The sequence below is a fragment of the Orcinus orca genome, chromosome X (assembly GCF_937001465.1).
Source record: "Orcinus orca chromosome X, mOrcOrc1.1, whole genome shotgun sequence".
Lineage (NCBI taxonomy): Eukaryota > Metazoa > Chordata > Mammalia > Artiodactyla > Delphinidae > Orcinus > Orcinus orca.
The window spans coordinates 97,543,928-97,567,105 of record NC_064580.1 but is presented as its reverse complement, the minus strand read 5'-3'; the positions used below and the strand labels follow the sequence as shown (position 1 = coordinate 97,567,105).

The 23,178-nt window shown below is 38.0% G+C and overlaps 2 protein-coding genes and 1 pseudogene across 3 annotated transcripts in view; 2 read left to right on the top strand and 1 right to left on the bottom strand.

Annotated features, from left to right (window-relative positions):
- ALG13 (ALG13 UDP-N-acetylglucosaminyltransferase subunit) overlaps positions 1 to 1,084 on the bottom strand; it is a 74,651-nt gene extending 73,567 nt beyond the window's left edge. The window contains 1 exon segment of the mRNA XM_049704528.1: positions 952 to 1,084. Coding sequence (XP_049560485.1) covers positions 952 to 1,032 — 81 coding nt within the window. The 5' untranslated portion in view covers positions 1,033 to 1,084.
- Positions 1,085 to 4,686: 3,602 nt separating this feature from the next.
- LOC101273664 (heterogeneous nuclear ribonucleoprotein A1-like) lies at positions 4,687 to 21,896 on the top strand (annotated as a pseudogene).
- Positions 5,301 to 23,178, top strand: part of DCX (doublecortin) — a 338,315-nt gene continuing 320,437 nt past the window's right edge. For both annotated transcript variants that reach the window (XM_049704493.1, XM_049704492.1), the window contains exon 1: positions 5,301 to 5,369. The gene's annotated coding sequence lies outside the window, so the exon portion shown is untranslated. The remainder of the gene's footprint in view (positions 5,370 to 23,178) is intronic.

The window sequence follows — 23,178 nt, the reverse complement described above, 5'->3', positions numbered from 1 at the left end:
AAGCGGGCCTTTTAAACAGGCTACTGTAAAAACAGTAATATCGACAACAAACCACCCAATCGGAGCACGAGCTGCCCAATAAATAGTCGAACTGGAGCCCGTTAGTTTTTCAAATGGCTCCTTTTCCCCCCGTCCCGGGCCCCGACTTGGCACCTCACTAGCCCTAAGGGACCTAAACGCCCCAGCTCATCCCGTCGTGACAGAAATGGCCCAGCAAGAACGTGGAGACCAACGCAAAGACTCTGAAAAAGGCGTCGCAAACTAGGGAGGGAGAGCAAGGAACAGCGTCGTCGTAGCACACGGCTGGGACTGCGCGAACCACGAGCCCTAAGGAGAGGGCGCGCTCGGGGGACGCCCCGCCGCGCGTGGACGCCGGCCGCGAGGGTGCCTGAGCCGGAAGTAAGGCACGGCGGCCTCGGCCCGAGCGCGGCGGGGCAGGGCGCCGAGCGGACCGGCCGGGTCGGGCAGGGCAGAGCCCGACGGAGCGCGTCGACCGCGCGGCCCCAAGGGGCCAGCGAGGCGGGCACAGGCACGGGCCCGGGAGGCGGGCCGGAACCCCGGCTCGGAGAGGCGGAGCCGCTGGAAGGAGAGGCTAAGCCGGAAGAAAGGCGGAGGCGGAGAATCCGCGGAGAAAATCCGGGAGAAAGGAGGAACCGGAAAAAGGACGGGGAGGAGCGGCCCGGCAAGGCTATAGGAAACGGGAAGAGGAGGCGGAGGACCCCAAGCACCGGGGGAGCTGGAGGAAGGCCCAGTCAGGCGCGGGGAGGAGCCGGCTGATGGGCGGCGGCACCAGAGATTGAGCTGCCAGGGATTCTTCCCGAGTGCAACCGTCAGGCAAGGTTACCGAGGTTAGCGGTCAGGCTGGTGGCGGCGAGCGGCAAGCTCAGCGCGGGGAGCCCAGCCGCCGCTCGCCTGCCTCCCGCTTGCCTCCCGCTCGCCTTCCCCACTCACTTGCAAACTGTCGGGCGCCGACACACATGCAATAAGGTCGTCAAAGCTGGTGGTCCCTACAGTAACAAACACGCACTTCATCGCGCGTGACCCACAACCACGAATATCAAGGGCCGGACGTGACGTAGCGGACACCACGTGGACGCCGCAACGGCTCTAGGTGCGGGAGGCGGAAGTCGGGCCTGGCCGCCAGGGGGCAGCAGCCACCTGAACTGTGTCGCCGGGGATGAGTTGGGAGCAAAGCAATGCTCCTGGCCTATGTGCGGGGCAGTGTTGTAAGCCCTTTGCGTGTAGAAGCTCATGGGACCCTCACAGTTAAGGAGGTGGGCAATTGACAAATTTATTTTTTTCAAAAGTGGGGTTTAAAAAAATAATCATGAAGCCTCACACCCTTGTGTTTGCATCCTTGCTCGGGTACCACAGCTCTTTTAATGATATAGAAGTTTGGGATTCTTTAGCCAAGATACATTTGAGAGATGGTTTTACTTCAAGTCTGTTGAGGGCATCTGAAAAAAAAGTGCCTTTTAAAAATCGCTCATTAGCCTGGGCTCTTCTTCCAGCTGTGGTTCTCAAGAAACCAGAGCCCTACAGAGTCTTGGAAGCTGCAGAGAAACAGTAAGCTCCATTAGCAAGCATTGTGTGTAAAATAGAGGCTTTTTTTTTAACATCTTTATTGGAGTATAATTGCTTTACAATGGTGTGTCAGCCTCAGCCTTACAACAAAATAAATCAGTTATACATATGTTCCCATATCTCTTCCCTCCTGCGTCTCCCTCCCTCCCACCCTCCCTATCCCACCCCTCTAGGTGGTCACAAAGCCCCGAGCTGATCTCCCTGTGCTATGTGGCTGCTTCCCACTAGCTATTGATTTTACGTTTGGTAGTGTATATATGTCCATGCCACTCTCTCACTTTGTCACAGCTTACCCTTCCCCCTCCCCATATCCTCAAGTCCATTCTCTAAGAAAAAAAAAAAAGAGAGGCTTTAAGGCCTGAAGCCTACATCTCTGTCATTGAACCCATCCATTGAACCATTTTAAACGTAGAATTACCATAAATTTAAATTATAATAAAATGTAAAATTATACATTAGCATGAATAAATACCACATATATATTATACTTAGGCAATCAGGTACGGGAGAGGCGATTTCTCAAGACTCCTCTTCTTTGTCCTACCACCATTACTAAGATCATTGCCTGCTTTATCTCATTCTAATGTTTTCTGTATTTCCTACTTAAAATTTCAGTTTAGCTAATATGGATGTTTTGCTCGGCCTGGTTAAATACAGAAGGGAAGGTATGAGAAGAAACTCTTAACACGAGAAGGATTAGAGGTGAATTAAGCCTAGAACATGGGCTAAAAAAACCTATTAAGCCTATTTCTAACAAGACTGTTTCTCTAAATCTTGTAGCTTGAGTACATGTCTTTTTGAGGGGTGGTATGCTCTACCCCTTTCTTGATACCAAATTTCATGAATTAATAAAACTAGTTTCATAATAACAATAAATGTAGAAAGATCATGGTTAAATAATAAAATATAAGCATATTTTCTGCCCAATAAGAGGAATAAAGTATGAATATTTATTGGAATATAAAGACAAAAAATATTCCAAAATATTCTGTAATTCAGAAAGATCTTGTGTCTATGATATCTTTTCCTGTATCTGGAAGATATAAATTAAAGGAGCACTGTTCTGATGAGCTCATAGAGAGAATAAGCACATACAGAAATTGAATAGTCTTAAATTTCCAGAAAATAAGAAAATTGAATATCTGATGAAACTGAGCCCCGCTAAAACAGTTTCCTTACCGAGTTAATGATTAATCTCTCTATTCAAAACTTTTTTCCCTTTCTTGTGCCCTCTGACCTCAATCCTATGCTAACTGAACACTAACCAACCAGAGTCAGGTGACTAAAATTGCTGTTGTTATAGATATCATCATTACCTTAAAAACTCAGGCTGTTTCTCCAGGGCAAGATGAGCTCACAGACCCCTGAGCCGTGGACCACATGGCCAGAGACTCCTAAACCAGAGACATCTTGACTCATGAAATCATGCTTAAGAAATGTCACAGAAATATCACAAGACAATGATTAATTCCAGTTTCTTTGATCTTCCCCTTCAAAACATCTCCAACTCAGAGACCAAGATGGAGTGAATCTGAGACTTGTATCCCACTCCCTTGCTTGGTGCCCTGCAAATAAACCCTTACTTTGCTGCAAACTCCCACTGTCAGAGTTCGGCTTCCTGTGGCATGGGCATACAAGCCCTTGCTTGGTTACATTAATACTTTAAATGTTCTAGACTTTACTAAAACATCTTCTTGCAGAAATTGATCCAGAAACGATTTAAGAACCCAAGATTACATAATTGATATAAAATTTTGGTAATTAAGTCTTTTCTCTGTTTTGTCAGTGTTAAGTATGCATTTTATTTTACTTGGGTGTGTTTTTCCTAAACTTACACAGGCTTACTTATCAAATAAGTTAACATTATTTCTAAAAATGTTTATGATTATGAAAAACGTAAATTTCTTTTCAACTACATTAAATCAGCATTCTGACAAACTTTATTTCAACAGTAACTATGCTTCCTGGTATGCCAGCTTGAAGATAATATCCAGGATCTTTAAGCACCTTTTAAAAAAGTGTGTACTGGGCTTATTGGTGGCGCAGTGGTTGGGAGTCCGCCTGCCGATGCAGGGGACACAGGTTCGTGCCCCAGTGCGGGAGGATCCCACGTGCCGCAGAGCGGCTGGGCCTGTGAGCCATGGCCGCTGGGCCTGCGCGTCCGGAGCCTGTGCTCCGCAACGGGAGAGGCCGCAGTTTAGATGGGGTTGTTTCCTTTATTTAGTAATTAATGGTTCCACCTACGATTTGAAAGATTATTCTTTACCTTACATGTAATCTGCCTAAATAGCAAAGATTCTGTGTCTTACAAGAATAATCTTCTATCGCGTAAGTTGTCTTTTTGTGTCCCTGATTATTTAAGGGGAAAATACCCATAGAACACGACTCTTCACTTACATTGTGTTACATTGTGTAACATTGTGTTACATTATGTAAATAGTGTTACATTGTATTTTTTTTAAACGCATTATTTGTACTTGGATTAAATAGGAAGGGAAGCATTGTTTCTCAGTCACTCATGATCCTACCTAATCAAGTGACCAAATCTCCTCCGACAACCCTTAATTTTGTCTTCCCAAAATCAGTTCCTAAATTTAGGACACATAAAATAAAATTTTCAGAATATATTACATACATAAAACTAAAACTTTTATGCGTAAAACCTCTAAGACTTCTCAGAGGGCCTTTGGAATCACAAAGATTTGCGCTGCCACCACATAAAAAAAGATACTGGAAATAATTAGGTTTGTTTAATTTGTTACTATAGTAAAGTTGCATGGGAAAAGTTGGCAGATCAGAAGGGACATTCAGCCTTTCCTAAATTACGTTTGTTTGGTAAAATATTAGTATAAAAATTTCAGAAATTGCATGCTTTACGGGAAGTCCCCAGCAATTTGTCAGTGCCCTCCATGATGGATGTGCCCTCCATAATACTGTTTTACCTTCAGGAATAACCCTCATCAAAACTCCTATGAAATAGTTACATACTGGACTCCAATACGGCTCCTCTATTTTGATAGAATTGGTAATAGTAATAAATTAACCACAGCCATTAAATCTCTTAATGTTCTTGTTTTACTCTAAAGCTTACCCGAAGATTCTACTACAGGCTAGAATTTGTATCTTCAACAAAGAAGAACAATCTCAGAGCCTCATGGAAAAGGACCTTATCAGGTACTTCACATGATTGCCACTTCAAAGAATAGACTTCTGAGTTGACATCACTTAGATAACTTTCAGACAGCACCAGTGGACTGAGGCAAGATTTCCAGGACTCTTTCTAATCCAATGAAAGGCTCAGAACACTACAGAGTCAGATAACCAGGAAGGATGTACTAGGCAATGCCCAGCCTTCTGTAAGCTACCCAGTAATCCTTTTCTTCCCCCCCTTTCAAAATCTTTCAGTTTTTCATGACATATGAAACCCAGGTTTTCTGACATGCATTTTAGAAGAAATATCGTATATACTTGCCCAATAAAATAAACACAGAGCTATTGCTGAGAATCTAAAGGAAATATGGAAAATAAAGTAGCATTAGTTATCCTTATGGTTAGGGTGGTTTCATATTGGTTTTACATAAATGAGGATCTATTTTATTTTTTAAATAATTCAGAATGAAATTGTGATGAATGTTTGCCATATTAATTTATTCATATTCTTTTTATATTTTTCTGTTTCTGCTCTTGCTGTTTCCTCTCCCTCCCCATCAGTATGGTTAGCTAATCCTTCAAGATTCAGCAGAGGTGCAAGTTCCTCCAGGAAGCCCTTCTCTGACCCTTGTAAGGTATGTGCATTATGTGCAAATATTGTTCTTTGCCTACCTCTGTCATAATTCTTGATGTTTAAATTACCTGTATACTTTTTTCTTCCTCTGGAACGTGAAATCCTGAAAGAGTGGAGACCGTGTCTAAGTCATCTCTGAATTTCCAGAATTTAGTGCTGTCCCTGGAACCTAGGGACATAAAATAAATGTTTATTGAACTAAAAAAGAGTTACATTATTAGGTACCATGCTAGGCCCTGTGGGGAATACAACAATAAATAAAACATAGTGCCTTTTCTATCTCAAGAATATATGGTTTTGTTCATAGGCTGATCAAAGTTTTGTGGACTTATTTTTTTTTTAATTAATTTTATTTATTTATTTATTTATTTTTGGCTGTGTTGGGTCTTCATTGTTGCGCACGGGCTTTCTCTAGTTGCAGTGAGCGGGGGCTACTCTTCGTTGCAGTGCACGGGCTTCTCATTGCAGTGGCTTCTCTTGTTGTGGATCACGGGCTCTAAGTGTGGGGGCTTTAGTAGTTGTGGCACGCGGGCTCAGTAGTTGTGGCTCGCAGGCTCTAGAGAGCAGGCTTAGTAGTTGTGGCGCACGAGCTTAGTTGCTCCATGACATGTGGGATCTTCCTGGACCAGGGATCGAACCCGTGTCCCCTGCATTGGCAGGCGGATTCTTAACCACTGCACCACGAGGGCAGTCCTGTGAACTTTTAGAATTAAGAAACCATGGAATTCATTGGTTTTATTTTATGGACAGGAAACAGAGATTCAAATAGATTGTGATTTTTTCCCAAGATAATAATAGCAGAGGGTTGAATCCAACCCTCCAGATGCTTGTCAAGGCATACTATGCTGACTTATCCTTTAATCATGAGCCTACAGTATTGGTATCTATATTATAGTATAAAGTATTAACAGCAATATGACTTTTAAAGTCTGAAAAACCAGCAATGTTTCTTCTTAATCTTTTAAACACAGCACGTTATAGAATCCTTGAGCTGCCTAACTATTGTGTTTAGATTTATTTCTTTAATTTTTCATCATTCATCAGAAGTTTCTATATATCCTTTATTATTAAAGTAAATGTCTTTTATCAAAGCTGAGAAGTTGCATATTATAAAACATTTGTTTTTAATCTCTGCTTTGTGGATCCATTGTGTTCTTGAAGAGTTGCCAGAACTTGACTCTCCCTTTGCTCCTCCCCCTTCCAAATATTATTGATGGTAATTGTCTTACTGTTAGGGACACAAAAATAATTATTTCTTGCCTACACTGGTCACATCAAAATTTTACTATAATAGAGTCAATTTTTGGAGAACCATAAAGAAAATTGTTTAATTTTAAAGAGCTAGCAGAATATGCTACTGCAAAATATGGCACGTTGACATAAGAATTATTTTGAGCTGAAGGCAATTGAGAAGAAGCAGATACAAGAAAAACTTTCTGCCCTACCCTTATTTGCCTAAAAGTGGTAGTTGTAAGGGTATGCACCTCCCCTCTGTACCAGGAAGGACAGAAGTTAACCACCAGAGACAGCTCTAGACCCTTACAGCCTGGAATCAGCATCAGAGGAACCTACATAACAAACTTTACTAACTAGCTCTTATGATCCGTTAGTTCCCCCATATATTTACCTTCTCCCAATTTGCCACCCCAAAAACTCAAAGTCCATTTCCTTTGTCTTGTCAGCCCTCTAAGACTTTTTTGTTATTTTAAGCTGCTGTATTAGGTCAAGCTCTAACCACCCCTTTCAGTTACTCATCATTGAGTACATGTAGCGTATGCCTGATGCACATGTTAGTAAACTTCTGTTTGTTGTTCTCTTGTTAATCTGTCTTTTGTCAGTCTAATTTACAAGGCCCCACCTGGGGAAGGGTAGAGGGACAAAAAAGATTTTTTTTCCTCCTCTACAGTTTACTAATAGATATTTTTCTTTCAACCATGTTTAAAAGATTCCAACTAGGTTTCCTAGTTTCTTCAAGATCCTAGTGAGTAGAATGAAATAATTCATTTACCCAAGAGTGTGCAAGAGAGCTGATAAAATCAAGATTCAAAAGATATGAAAGAAAATATGAAGAAGCAGAAACAATGAGTTCAAATAAATCAGATCAGGGTCTTTGGCTTAGGTTAAAAAAACACAAGTATAAAATTGAGGTGTTAATGAATTGTAATGAATGAGAGTTGGCTGTACCACTACTTGAGTTATCACAGGCAGGGAAAAAAGCTAATTTTTATTGAAGACTCCTAATGTGACAAGCAATGTGGTAGACAAATTACATGTCTGATCTCTTTTTATCAGACTGAAATTGAAAGATTTTTACAAATCCTATCTGTACATGAAATTGCTGCTTATAAAAAATTACACTACAAATCATATCAAAACTACAATATTACTTAAATAATTAAAATGAACCTTTGTGATTTTTACCTCACATTCCTTCCTAGGCTACAAAGACAAAGATCAAAGACCATGAAATGCTCTTTTAAGTCACCTAAATGAAGCATTTAATTCTATTATTGTGACTATAAGACTAAGTTATACATCTTACAACCAAGTATTTTTGGAAGAAGGAAAAGACATTTATGTGATCCTAATTATATGAGTATATGCCTCCTGTATGGATCAGTGATGTTAATTAAGCCTCTGTTTCGTAAACTTATCATAATCAGCTTAACTACAAATGATAAAATGTTTGATTAAAGGAGACTATACTGAATGAAACATAATACCAGACATTGTTTAGAATCCATTATATGATAGAGGGCTAGTACTCAGATGAGACAAAAGATGTTAAGACTTGGATGTTTTTCAAGAACTCAAGTTTTCCAAAAGGTCTGAGTTGTTTTATTTTGTTTTTACTTAATTCTCTATCTAATTTTTGCTAACTTATAGCAAAAACTACAGAATATAACATTCCATTCTCTATAAATATCAGAGGTATGGACAGATCACTTAATAAAAACAAATTAATTCAAAAATATTCATTGAGCACTTACTATGTACAGGTCCCTCTGCTACACACAGATAGACTAGACAGCTTAGAATCAATGAAAACACACAAGCATGCAAATATGTTGTGATAAAGTGCAATAAAAAACTGAGCAATGCAAGAGAGAATAACAGGAGGGGTGGGGTGGCGTGGGAACCGACTTTAGATTCAATGGTCAAAGAAAGCTTCTCTGGGGAAGTGACATTTAAGCTGAGGCTTGAAAGATAAGGAGCCAACCAGGAGAAGACTGAGGGAATAGCCTTCCAAGCAAAGTGAATAGACTGGACAGGTCATCAGGAAAGGTGCTTTTCTTGTTTGAAAAGAGAAATGAAAAACGACAGTGTAGGTAGAGCATAATAGGCAAAGGAATCGGTGGCATGCAATGAGATTAGAGAGTTAAACAAGCCCTATAGGTCATAGCAACGATTTTTATTTGTATCCCTCAAGAATTGAGTAAGTGCAAATGTGCCAATATATGTAAGAGGATTTTTACCTATCATAAAAACTGTGCTTTCTAGATTAGAATATGCCCACAATGCATCTTAGATGAATTAAGCTAAGCACAAAAATGTATTGTTCATGGGAATAACTCACTTTTAAAGTAAAATTTTAATTTTATTAAATTGATACCATGTACATAGTTTTTTTTTAAATAGTACAGTAAAAAACAATAGTTCTCTGTCCTATCCCTCTCCATTCCTGATTCTCACTCCAAAGGACAATAACTTTAAACAATTTTAGCTATTCCCTATAATATTTACTACCATGTTTCTATGTATCGATAACACGCTTATATTGCTATGTCAACTGAAAAAAAACCACACAACCTGAAAGTTGCAAGTTATGTTTTATTCTGGGATGTTATTGAGGACTGTAGCCTGGGAAACAGCCTCTCAGATAGCTCTGAGGAACTGTTCCAAAGAGGTAAGGGAGGAGCCAGGATATATAGCAGTTTTTGCTAAAAGCAAAAAAACATGTAGTCGAATATCAAAAGTTACTGATAATCACAAAAAAACAGACATCTCAAGGTAATGAATTTAGTGCTTTTCTATGTATGGGAAGATGCAAGAGTCTGGGCTCATCAAAATTATTCCTTTGATATGCATCTTAACTATTTGGGGCCAGTATCCTGCTTTTCTCCATTCTCAGTTCCCCTCAGGGTGCACCGTTGGGGGGGCTGCAGTGGCTGATGGTTTGACGGCTGCAACACCCTTTGTTTACTGAAATGGCAGGCAACATTCATTTTCCACAGCTATTTCTGGATTTTTCAGCTTTTTAGATAATATCTATTAACTTTCTATTATGAGAGGTGGCAATTTGACTCTCTTATGTACCCATAAACACATACTTCCCTTCCTCCCCAAATTTTTGGTAAAATCAATATTCAGTGATTATATTACTATGACTTTGTAAACATTATTCGGAGTTTAACCATGTATTGAGTTTGTTATTACATTTCCTATCCTATAAAAATTTTGTTCTGCTACATTTTATTTAATTTTTATTTGCTTAGGATTCTTTTTTCTGAATCTATCACCTACTCATACCCAAACAGGTCTTCCCAAGAAATCCATACAGCTCCTCTCTGTATGTTCAATTACATCAGGGTAACTATAACTTAATTTTTTTTAAATTAAAGATGTCTGTGATAGGGATTTTTATCCTGTTTCAGTTTGAGCTGGTTTATCTTTCTGAATAGCTGTCTTCCTGGCGTATCCTCTCACTGTTATCTTGAAAATTCCTTTTGCCTTTCTCTTGTATTGGATCCCATTTTCTATACCTTATGTTCCCCTCACTTTTCCTTTAACTTCCTCATTTTGGTGGACAAATATCCTCCAATAACTTCCTGAGAAAGATGATAAATTTTTTCGAGATTTTTGCCTGTCTGAAAACACCTTGTTCTAATCTCTCATCCAGTTGTTAGACTGATATAGAATTCTAGGTTGGTTTGTTAGTTTCCTATTGCTGCTGTAATGAATTACCCCAAACTTAGTGGCTCAAAACAACAAAAATTTATTCTATTTTGACCAGAAATCTGAATTCATTTTCAATAGGCTAAAGTCAAAGTGTTAGCAAGGCTGTTTCCTTCTAGAGGTGCTAAAGGAGAATCCTTTTCCTTCCTTTTTCCAGTTTCTACAGGCCACCTGCGTTCCTTGGCTCATGGCTCCTTCCTGTATCTTCAAAACATATCACTCCAACCCATGCTTCAGTTTACACATCTCCTTTTTTTTACTTTGATTTTCTTGCCTCCCTGTTATGAGAATTCTTTTAATTACATTGGTCCTACCCAGAAGATCCAGGATAATCACCCATCTCAAGATCCTTAACTTAATCACATCTGCAAAATCCCTTTTACCATGTAAGGTAACATATCCACAGGTCCAGGGATTATGACAAGGACATCTTTGGGGGGAGGCATTATTCATCCTATCACAGTTGGAAATGATTTTTCCCTAAAAACTTGTCTTCTTGATTTTAGGGATACAGTTTAGAAGTTTGTTCCTAATATTATTTGTGATACTTTGTATATGACCTGTTTTTTTCTCTCAGGAAGCTTCTAAAATCTTTTGTTTATTTTATCTTCTGAAATTTCACTATGATGTATGTTACTGAGAATTATTTTCTCATTCACTGTTCTGGATACATGATAGACCTTTGTAATCTGATAGTCATATCCTGCAGTGCTAGGAATTTTCCTTGTGTTATTTCTTTAGTAATTTCCTTCCTTCTGCTTTTTCTGTCCTCTCTTTCTGGAACTTCTTTTGGTCCAATTTGGCCCTCCAGTACTGAATCCTTGAACTTTCTCATCTTTTCTCTATTTTCCATTTCTTTTTCTTTTTGTTCTACTTTCTAGGAGAGCTCATCAATTGAAAATTTTTAATCTTCTATTGATTTTTAAGATTACTACTATATTTTGAATTCCTAAGAGCTCTTTCTCATTCATTGAAAGTTCCATTTTTACAGAACACTGTTCTTGTATCTTGAATTTAGTATCACCTCATTTCTCTGAAGATGTTATTATAGTTTTGTTTCTTTTCTCTTTGACTTTTGTTGCTGCTGCTGTTGTTGTTTTGATCTCTGTCTTTCATTTTAGAAAATTTACTCAAATATCTAGGGATTTGGTCAGCCATAAATATTTAAGAGTGAGGCACAAAAAGGAAGTTCTGTCTCCATTGTTGTGACTTATGGATTGTTGAGCTTCACTGGGGAGTAACTGGAAAGAAATTCAATCTTTTTAATGGGAGACCCCAAATATCAGTGTCTGTAGGACTTTACACTTGTGTTGGTCAGCTTCTACAGAATCCTCCAGTCTGCTCAGCTGAAAATATCTTAGAAATCAGCCAGCAGAAAGGTGACAGAGGGCAGTCTTACTATTTAGTAAATAGAGATTCAATCCCCATTTTCACTAAAGTTCACAATCCAGCCCTCAGCTATGCCTATTGTTTCCAACACTAGAGCTTCTTTTCTGGAAAGATGTTTTAATTACCGTAGAAAATAAAACTTGAATTTTTCTTTTAACTGAAATCATTGTTTTTCTTTCAACTAAGTCAACAAGCTTCTTCGAAAGCAAGAAGCACCCATTGACCCTCCAAGCAGTGAAATAGAATGCTGTATTAAACTTGAATCTTGTTTGAATGGATAAGGAGCTTTCGGGATGCAATTTTTCCTTATACATACTTTCAATCAATCCTCCTCTTTTTAGCTCTCCCTTCAACCTGTATCTCTGTATCTCAGAGATATCGAGTAACTTTAAAAACAACTCATCACCACCAGCCTTAGGTTTCAGCTTTTTCCAGTTTGTTAAGTAAGCTTAACATTCATCTCATCTATTGCTTTCCAGCTTCTAAAGTTTTGTCAACTTTGCTTGTCTGCTGTTGTCTTCTCTCCTGTTCTCTTTGTCCTTCTCTATTTATACCTTTTTTTAAAAATTCCTTTACTGTCATTTTAGTGGAGCTTCATGCAGGCGCAGAGATGAATGCATGTTTCTAATCTGCCTTGTTTAACTGGAAGTCTTATAGCACACTCTGTATGGAGAAATAATGCAGTCCAAACTAATAACATTAAAGGTGGAAGACTAAGAAGCCCACTTGCAAAAAGAAAATCTGTTTCTAAGAAACGTGAAATAAGTAGTTCTATAATATATAAGCCCTATATATGACTATTCACTGTACTGTAAAAGATCTGCTGCTACAGAAAACTGAGTTATATCAACTTTCAAATACTTAAAATTATAGGTAATTTAACTGGATACACAAACATAAGATATACGGGCTTGTCTAGTGTTTTTGGATACAGAATGCATTTTTATAAAAATTGCCTCTAGACATTAATTGCCCTCATTGGGGAACCTTAAAAAGTATGCCATTTAGTGCCTAGTTGGAAAGACTCCTGATTGGAGAGATGGAGCTGGGAATTTAATGTAGATTTCATGAAATGAGTGAATTCCAGACACTACTTTAAAAATATTATTCAGACAGACCTTAAGTGTTAAAAAAAGAGTCTGCCTGGTCCTCCTCTATTCCAACCCTGACCACACACCCTGCCTATATGTAAATTTGGGAAAAGGGGTCAACGTAAGAGCAAAGAAGTGGGACTGCACACAATAATAATACTAATCGCTAATATTTATTAACCTTTACTGAGTGTTTACTGTGTGTCAGTAACTGTGCTAAACACGTTTTATGAATTATTTCATATACATGTTTAGTGATTATTTGACAAGTGAACTTAAACAGTAAAAATGGAAGGTTAAATAGGTAAGGAGGAGGAAAGGCGGAAGAATGCCTCCAAAGAGTCATAATATTCTCATTTCCTTTCCCTCTCCCATTCCTCCCCTTCCCAAGTGCTCTAGACTTATTTATATTCATGGCATAATTCTGTACACTATCCCTGCTTTCTGCTGTTCTTCAGTATGTTAATACTAAATAGTTCATCTTAGGTACTTGAATTTGAAGGTTAATGATTTGGAACTTCAAGTAAGAGTTTTGATTCCAATAGTTCACTGTTTTGCAAAATATACCATCAAATATTTTGTAAGAGAGGATATGGAATAAAAGGAGAAAGAAAAGAGAGAGAAACCTGCCAAGGCATTACTATAAATTTTAAACATGTTTTTTTTTTAAAGCAATATGGCTGATGTTTCCAAGTCCAAACTTTCACAAAAACTCCTAGATAATAGCAACCTGTGATGATTTAATACACATTCAGTCAGACAAGCTACCAAGAATGCATAGGTCTGGAACATTTATAAAATTGGTCTAGGATTAAAAGAAATAATCTGGAGAGGAAATGAGAATTTAAATAATTAATTCTCCCAAAGATTAGTAAAATATATTTCAGCCTGCCAATTGTTTAAGGTTGAAAAATTTGCATTTTTTATTGTAAAAGGACAAGGTCTATTTCTTTTTTCTTACTTGATTGATATCTACTGAGTACCTACTCTCTGCAAGGCATTGTGATTAGCATTATGGGAGAAAGGATATTAAAAATGCCTAAACTGCTGTTTATCAAGAAGCTCATAATCTAGTGTTGAAGGTAAGACATATACAAAAGAACTGCTATATTGTATATGGTATTATGTGACAAATACCATGTGAATGATGCAAAATATTTTGATTTTTCTGTTTTGCCAACTTTCAGTATAAACAGAATGAATTTTGTAGGTAACGTTCCATATATATGTGTTCCTTTGTATACTATTCATACGTGCTAACCTTTGACAACTGCTGCAAAACATCATTAAAACCAGTTTAGGTACAGCAAGTCTAGAAAAAGAGCTGCCAGCTAAGGCACACCAAGGGAAAAAATTACTGGTTTCAATGAGATATATGTGCATGTGTTTCTTATAGTGGAATGTATAACTTATTGATTGTTTAATAGAGTACATTCAGCCAGGTGTACTAGGTATATATTTCATTTAATTTTCACACTAATTCTATAAGATCAGTACTATTTTTATCCCCATTTTACAAGTGAGGAAACTGAGAATCAAAGAAATGAAGTAACTTGTCCAAAGTTACACAGCTGGTAAATGATGGAATCAGGAGTTGGACCCAGTCTGTTTAACCCCTAGTCTGCACTCCTAACCACTTAGCTCTGCTGTCTCTTTTGTGGAACATAGTAGTAGAGATATCTAGGAGATATTTAGGTATCTGAGTCTGGAGTTCAAGAGAAAGGGCTAGGCTAGAAATGCAGATTATATAGTCATCAGCATGTGTTATATATCCTCAAATATAAGGAGACCTCAATAAGAAGATATCAAAAAGTTTTTCTTGTCAACTGGATTATAAAAATGTTTAGGGATATAAATGAATGAGTTAAATATCTACTTAGGTTATTTAAAATTTAAATTTAGTAAAATAATTAAGTTCCATTATATAAATACATTGATTTAGCTGTATTGCTTTTATCCCCTCCTATTTCATGAAATATATAACTCTTCACATGTATTTTCAACATTAGTGTCTGCATTACCAGAGCCTATTCTTGTCATCTAACTGGTTTCCAGAGCTCGTTGCCTCACTTATACATAGAAAAACTATTTGCATCACCTTACTGTAAAGGAAATTTTATCCAAGTCACAAATACCCATTCATATAACATCACGTTTGCAATTGTGATGTCATATTTCCTGGAGTAGTCACTACATTTGTATTAATATTTGTATTCAATTTGTATTGATATTTTATGTATATACATATGTATGTATTTGCTTGCTGATTTCTTTTTTTTAAACTAACTTTGATGTAGGTTATTTCATGCAAACATGGTAGTGTTAATTGAAATCATCAGGGTGGAAAAGTAGATAGAGCTTCAGTAAAAGAAAAAACACACACACACACAACAACAAACAGACAAACAAAATACCCACTTCTCATATTTACTGAGATGTATTAAAAATCTACTCGGTAGGTGCTCTCATCCCTACAACAACCCAATACTATCCCTGTCATTAGGGAAAAGAAGGAGAGAAAAGTAAAACTAGATAAGCTGGGTGGTGATATTTGAATCAACAGTCATTTTGTATTAGAGTAAGTTAGAGAAGAAACTGTTTATAGTTCTGGCATGTATCTGCTCCTGAATCCCCATGGTAAGGCTGTTAGGTAAAGACATACTTAATATCAGAAGTCACTTTGACATTTAAAACAGAACCAATGTGATGTCATAGATCTTACTTCTAGACATTTTTAATATTAGCATAACAAAATTTTGTTTAGCAAAAACTTGCTAAATAAAAATGTCACATTTATTACCTTTTGAATCCGCTCTCTTTTCTTTTTGGTTAGTCTATCTAAAGGTTGGTAAATTCTGTTTATCTTTCAAAAACCAACTCTTAGTTTCATTGATTTTTTGTTTTATTATTGTCATTCTAGTCTCTATTTCATTTATTCCTGCCCTAATTTTTATTATTTTCTTCCTTCTGCTAACTTTGGGCTAAGTTTGTTCTTCTTTTTCTAATTTCCTGGAGGTGTAAAGTTATGTTGTTTATTTGAGATTGTTCTTTTTTCTTAATGTAGGTATTTATTGTTTTGAACTTCCCCCTTAGAACTGCTTTTGCTACATCCCATAAATTTTGGTATGTTGTGTTTTTGTTTTCATTTGTCTCAAGACACTTTCTGATTTACCTTTTGATTTCTTCTTTGACTCATTGGTTGTTCAAGAGTATATTATTTAATTTCCACACATTTGTGAAATTTTCAGTTTTCCTCCTGTTATTGGTTTCTAGTTTTATGCCTTAGTGGTTGCAAAAGATACTTGATAGGATTTCAATCTTCTTAAATTTACTAAGGCTTGCTTTGCGGCCCAACATAAGATGTGTCCTGGAGAATGTTCCATGTGTGCTTGAGAAGAATGTGTATTTTGGTGCTGTTGGATAGAACATTTTGTATATGTCTGTTAGGTCCATTTGGTCTATAGTGTTGTTCAGAACCACTCTTTCCTTATTGATTTTCTATTTAGATGATCTATGCAATATTGAAAGTGGGATATTAAAGTCCCCTACTATTATTGTATTGCCATTTCTGAACTGACCCCGTTATCACGATATAGTGACTTTCTTGTATCTTGTGAAAGACTTCAGCTGAAAGTTTATTTTATCTAAGTGTAGCCACTCCTGCTCTGTTTTGGTTACTGTTTGCATGGAATATCTTTTTTCATTCCACATTTTTTACCTTTTAAATCTGAAGTTTTAATATACTTGCTTTCGTGGTATTTTTCCCTCATATTTAAGTTACAAAAAACAGGCACCCATTCAGAGCAAATCACAAAATGGACACTTAATAAATGTTAAAAGAAACCAGATGTTTTCTAAAAGTGGCAGCTTTGCCCATCTAGAAAAGGATTACTCTGCTTTTACCTATAAATGTTGTTAGCTTATAGTTAGAGAAAATCCACCAGATGGCAACCTCATCTGCATATGAAGCATGATGTGCAATTCTCTGCAACCCATTACAGGTCCCTTGAGCCAAATGCTCCCTAATTAATGGCTGATTTCTATTGTGATCCCAGTAAATGGATACTAGGTAGTCACTTGGCAGTGACTGTAGGAAGGTGGGGGATGTGCAAAATTGAGATGTATTTAGTATCAAGTGTGAAACACTTTTATAACATTCTTTTTTAAATTAATATCAAAACCAGAAATAATAGTATCTATTTCCATGTTGCCCTCTACACATATTTCTAATTTGAAGCTAAAGGGAACCATGTTCATTTGTCCAGTGTATAAAGCTGCAGATAATGTTATTTCCCCATGAATCCCACGTTTTTCTAGTTGGATTCCTTGTACTTAATGGCAGTCTGGTAGCTAGCTGGTTTATTGCTTAAAATGCAAACTGTCTTCTTTATTTCTAAAGCTGATAGTATGCAGAGAGTACTGCTGGGGATATTTAACGTGTCCCTTATTGTTTTCTGTTTATAAACAACCTGCCCTGAGGTACTAATTAGGTGGAAGATATTGAATATACTTAGCAAATACTGTTGTGTTTTTCCATACAAATAAATCTGTGTTCAAGGTGAAAGTCATTCATAGGTTGGTTACATGAGCTGCAAATTTCTGAAAATATAAGTGATAGTAAAAGTTCAAGAAAAATTTTAAAAAAGGATTTGTTGAAAATTTTATTCCTGAATAGCTAGAGTTCTAATTGCATCTGACATTTCATTAATACATTCATTTCTAAAGTGGCATGTTTCACCTACCTTAAAATGCAGCTGTGTAAGACATCTGTTTGAATTAAATATCTGTAATACCTAACAGATTGCCTTTTCTTAGGACTATAATTGACTTTATTTTGCATCTGTATATTTTTCAAACTTCATATTTGAAAAATATGTTTTTTTCTCAGTCTCCTGGGTATTTTTAGTAACATTATTGAGGCATATTTTACATATCATATAATTCACCCGTTTTGGTGTATAATTCAACGATTTTTAACAAATTTAAGTCTCCTGAGTATTTTAAAAATGGTATAGATATTCCTAGATGCTATTCCACATTATATAACAAATACTCAGCATTTTGACAGCTCATCAATCTTTGGCTCCTAACACGCCTGCTTTTAGATATTGTTTACATAAGCGAAGGTCAGAAAATCTGACTCTTGTGTGGCTGAAATTGTGTTAGTGTGTGTCTCAATGCCCCATCTTCTAGATTGAGGAGGACACACTAACATTACATTACAGAGTTAGAATTTGGCTTCATGGCCATAAAATATTAACAAACCTAGCCTTCAGTACTACCCAGACCGTTGGAACTAGTGAATACTATAGTATTTTAATTTGACACATGTGCGGTACTGACATTACATTAAAGCATTTTGCAACACATGAAAGACTGTTCTTGCTTTTGAAGGATTTACAAAATAATTGGAAAATCTATCTGGGTATAAAGAGCCCTTCGGAAAAATCATTAGACTCCTTTCATATTCTTCTCTCTCTCTTTCTTTCCTAATTTCTCTTTCTCATTCCCCAGACATATGACCTTCTGTTTGCTGCTTCTGCCATCTAGATTTGCTCACATGGCTCCAAGTTCAAATCATATCAGCAAAGTGTACACCAAAGCTGATGTCCATTTTCTATTAAATATTAGTTCCCTTCTTCATATGTTTGGATCAAAGGCTGTATTGTAAAACAGTAGAAAAATCTCCAGGTCAGTATTACTATTGTGTCTTGCACTGATGCTGGTCAGAGACTGACGTCTCCCTCAGTTGGAAGAGTTTCTTTGACCTTGATGAAGAAAATCCTCCTGTATTTGAGTAAATAAATTCTTGAGTTTAGGGGATTTACGCCTATGTGCAGAGCAACTAAAAAGTTGAACAAATTGTCAAAAACAACCATTTCAATACTCTGGAAATTGACCCAAGGCTAGAACAAACCTAGAACTTCTGAACTTTGGGTAAGAACAGAGCAAGTCTATGGTGTACTTGCCTGAGTGTGATGGTTAATTTTCTGTGTCAACTTGATTGAACTGAAGGATGCACAGATAGCTGATAAAACATTTCTGAGTGTATCTGTGAGGGTGTTTCTGGAAGAGATTAGCATTTGAATCAGTAGAATGAGTAAAGAAGATCTCCCCACCAGTACGAGTAGATATCATTCAGTCCACTGAGGGCCAAAAATGCAGAGGAACGGCAAATTTGCTCAGCTTGAGCTGGGACATCCATCTTCTCCTGCCCTCAGATGTTGATGCTCCTGGTTCATGGTCCTTCAAACTCAGACTTGGACTTACAGTATTGGCTCCCGTTGTTCTCAGGCCTTTGAGTTTGGACCGGAACTGCACCATCAGCTTTCCTGGACCTCCAGCTTGCAGACAACAGATTATGGGACTTCTCAACCTCCCTAATCATGTGAGCCAATCTCTCATAATAAGTCTCTATCTATCTATCCATCTATCTATCTATATCCTATTGGTTCCGTTTCTCTGGAGAATCCTGACTAATACACTGGGCTTGCTCCAACTTACCACTTATCACCACCACCACTCCCCACTCCAGCTTTGTTGGCACAGTAGTTCAACCATGGTGAGGCAGGCTGTAAAATAAAAGCTAGCCGCTTTGCTGCTGCCACTGCTGCTGCTGAAAGGAAGTCACTTGATTTAGAGCATTGTCAGATCTCAGTGGCAAGTGGGTAAGAAGGACTGCTAGCCTGAGGTTGCAGGACTGTTTGAGGCAGGCACTGGGCCAGCAGACTACCAGGGGATGTAACAGGGAAATCCAGGAAGGGAGACAGCCATAGTGGACTTGATAGGCAATCCACATATCCTGTGTACATGCTCACACATCCCTGGCCTACACGCCTATGAGAAGCAAAAGAGACCAGGAGAAAATAAAAGCTGGAGCAGACTTGTAAATAGTTTGAAGCTTGAACGTGCTCCTCAGTCCACCCACAGACTCATCATCAGATAATGGATGTATACTGGCTGGAGGTGTTTGAGCAAAACCTTAACACTGAGCTATGAAGATATAGGAGCAACCCTGAGGAAGCTAGTCTTTAAAAATAAAAGCAAGAGAAAAAAGTCTTAGCAGAGCCGTCAGCAGCCCCACATTATAGTGGAGACAGAGGTCATAAACTTAGTTCAGGCAAGTTAGTAAACAACCAAGAAAATAATGATAGCAACCATCAGGAGGCAAAATCAGAATCGAGAATTGTTAAAACATACAGTTGACCCTTGATCAGCACGGGGGGTTGGGGCGCTGATCCTCCATGCAGTTGAAAATCCGCATATATCCATATTCGCCATTCCTCTGCATCTGCAGTTCCTCCGCATATGCATCCACAGATTCAACCAACCGTGTAGTACTGTGGTATTTACTATTGAAGAAAATCCATGTATAAGGAGACCCATGCAATTCAAACCCATGTTGTTCAAGGGTCAACTGTATTATCTAATATGAGCAGTATTACCAAAAAATTATGATATGCAAATAGATTTTTTAAAAAGTAAGAAGTGGATTCAGCAATTTAAATCATCCCCCCCACCCCCACACACAGAAAGCCCAGGCTCATGTGGCTTTTGTGGCAAATTGGATCAAATATTTAAAGGAAAAAAAATCACACCAATCCTTTACAGACTCTTTCAACAATTGAGGAGGATGGAAGTGCTTCCCAATTCCTTCTGTGAGGCCAGTATTACTCTGATACCAAAGACACATATAAAGGCATCAGAAGAAAAGAAAACTACAGACTGATATCCCTCCTGAATACACATGCAAGAAATCTTAAAAAGCATTAGCACACTGAATTCAGCAATATAGAAAAAGGATTATAAAACACAACAAAGTTGGATTTGTTCCAGAAATGCAAATTGGAGAAGTATTAAAAACAATTAGGGACTTCCTTGGCGGTCTAGTGGTTAAGATTTCACCTTCCAATGCAGGGGGTGCAGGTTCGATCCCTGGTCGGGGAGCCATGATCCCACATGCCTCGTGGCCAAAAAACCAAAACATAAAAGAGAAGCAATATTGTAACAAATTCAATAAAGACTTTAAAAATGGTCCACATCAAAAAAATCTTAAAAAAGAAACAGTGAAGCTTTCTGCCCACGGATGCTGCCGAGTAAGCATTGTTGAAGTCTCTCCCCTCTACTGCCGTCATGTCTAAGTCAGAGTCTCCCAAAGAGCCTGAACAGCTGCAGAAGCTCTTCATTGAAGGTTTGAACTTTGAAACGACCGATGACAGTCTGAGGAGCCATTGTGAGCAATGGGGAGCGCACACAGACTGTGTGGTAATGAGGGATCCAAACACCAGGCACTCCAGAGGCTTCGGGGTTGTCACATATGCCACTGTGGAGGAGGTGGAGGCAGCCATGAAAGCAAGGCCACACAAGGTAGATGGAAGAGTTGGGGAACCAAAGAGGGCCGTCTCAAGAGAAGATTCTCAAAGACCGGGTGCCCACTTAACTGTGAAAAAGATTTTTGTTGGTGGCATTAAAGAAGACACTGAAGAACATCATCTAAGAGATTATTTTGAACAGTATGGGAAAATCGAAGTGATTGAAATCATGACTGACCAAGGCAGTGGCAAAAAGAGAGGCTTTGCTTTTGTAACCTTTGATGACCATGACTCTGTAGACAAGATTGTCATTCAGAAATACCACACTGTGAATGGCCACAACTGTGAAGTAAGGAAAGCCCTATCTAAGCAAGAGATGGCTGTTGCTTCGTCCAGCCAAAGAGATCACAGTCGTTCTGGAAACTTTGGTGGTGGTCGCAGACGTGGTTTTGGTGGGAGTGACAGCTTTGGTCATGGAGGAAACTTCAGTGGTCGAGGTGGCTTTGGTGGCGGCCACGGTGGTGGTGGATATGGTGGCAGGATGGCTATAATGGATTTGGTAATGATGGAAGCAGTTTTGGAGGTGGTGGAAGCTACAGTGACTTTGGCAATTACAACAATCAATCTTCAAATTTTGGACCCACAAAAGGAGGAAACTTTGGAGGCACAAGTTCTGGCCCCTGTGGTGGTGGAAGCCAATACTTTGCCAAACCATGAAACCAAGTTGGCTCTGGAGGTTCCAGTGGCAGCAGTAGCTGTGGCAGTGGCAGAAGGTTTTAATTACTGCCAGGAAACAAAGCTTAGCAGGAGAGGAGAACCAGAGAAGTGACAGGGAAGCTAGGTTATAACAGATTTGTGAATTCAGCCAAGCACAGTGGTGGCAGGGCCTAGCTGCTACAAATAAGACATTTTAGACAATACTCATGTATATGGGCAAAAGGAACTCGAGGACTGTATTTGTTGGGTTTTTTTGTTGTTGTTGTTTTATATTTGTATAACTTTTTAAAAAACATCTTTATTAGAGTATAATTGCTTTACAATGGTGTGTCAGTTTCTGCTTTATAACAAAGTGAATCAGTTATACATATGTCCCCATATCTCTTCCCTCCTGCGTCTCCCTCCTTCCCACCCTCCCTATCCCACCCCTCTAGGTGGTCACAAAGCACTGAGCTGATCTCCCTGTGCTATGCGGCTGCTTCCCACTAGCTATCTATTTTACGTTTGGTAGTGTATATATTCGAGGACTGTATTTGTGACTAATTGTATAACAGGTTATTTTAGTTTCTGTTCTATGGAAGGTGTAAAGCATTCCAACAAAGGGTTTTAATGTAGATTTTCTTTTTTTGCACCCATGCTGTTGATTTCTAAATATAATAGTCTGATCATGACATTGAATACGTGTGTCTTTAAAAAAAAAGCCCACAAAACAATTAAAAATACCATATTAATAGAATAAAGGACAAAATACACATAATCATCTCAAAAGATACAGGAAAAGCATTTGATAAAATTCAACACCCTGTCATGATAAAAGCACTCAACAAACTAGGATTAGAAGGAAACTTTCCTAACCTGATAAAGAACATCTATGAAAAACCTTTAACTAATATATGTAATCATGACAGACTGAATACTTTTCCTCTAAGATCAGAAACAAGACCAGAGTGTCCACTGTCATTACTTCTATTCATCATTGTACTGCATTGTACTGGAGATTCTAACCAGTGCAAAAAAACAAAATTATTTTAAAGCCATTCAGATTAGAAAGGGAGTAGTAAAAACTGTCTTAATTTGCAGACAACATGATTTATATTTAGAAAATCCTAAGGAATACACACAAACACACACTACTAAAATTAATAAATGAATTTAGCAAGGTCACAAGACACAAGATCCATATACCAAAATTATTTGTATTTCTGTACATTAGCAATGAACAATCCAAAAATGCAATTAAGAAAACGATCAGGAAAACATTCCTAACAACATCAAAAAGAATAAAATACCTAAGAAATTTAGCAAAAGAAGTACAAAATTTGTATACTGAAAACCACAAAACATT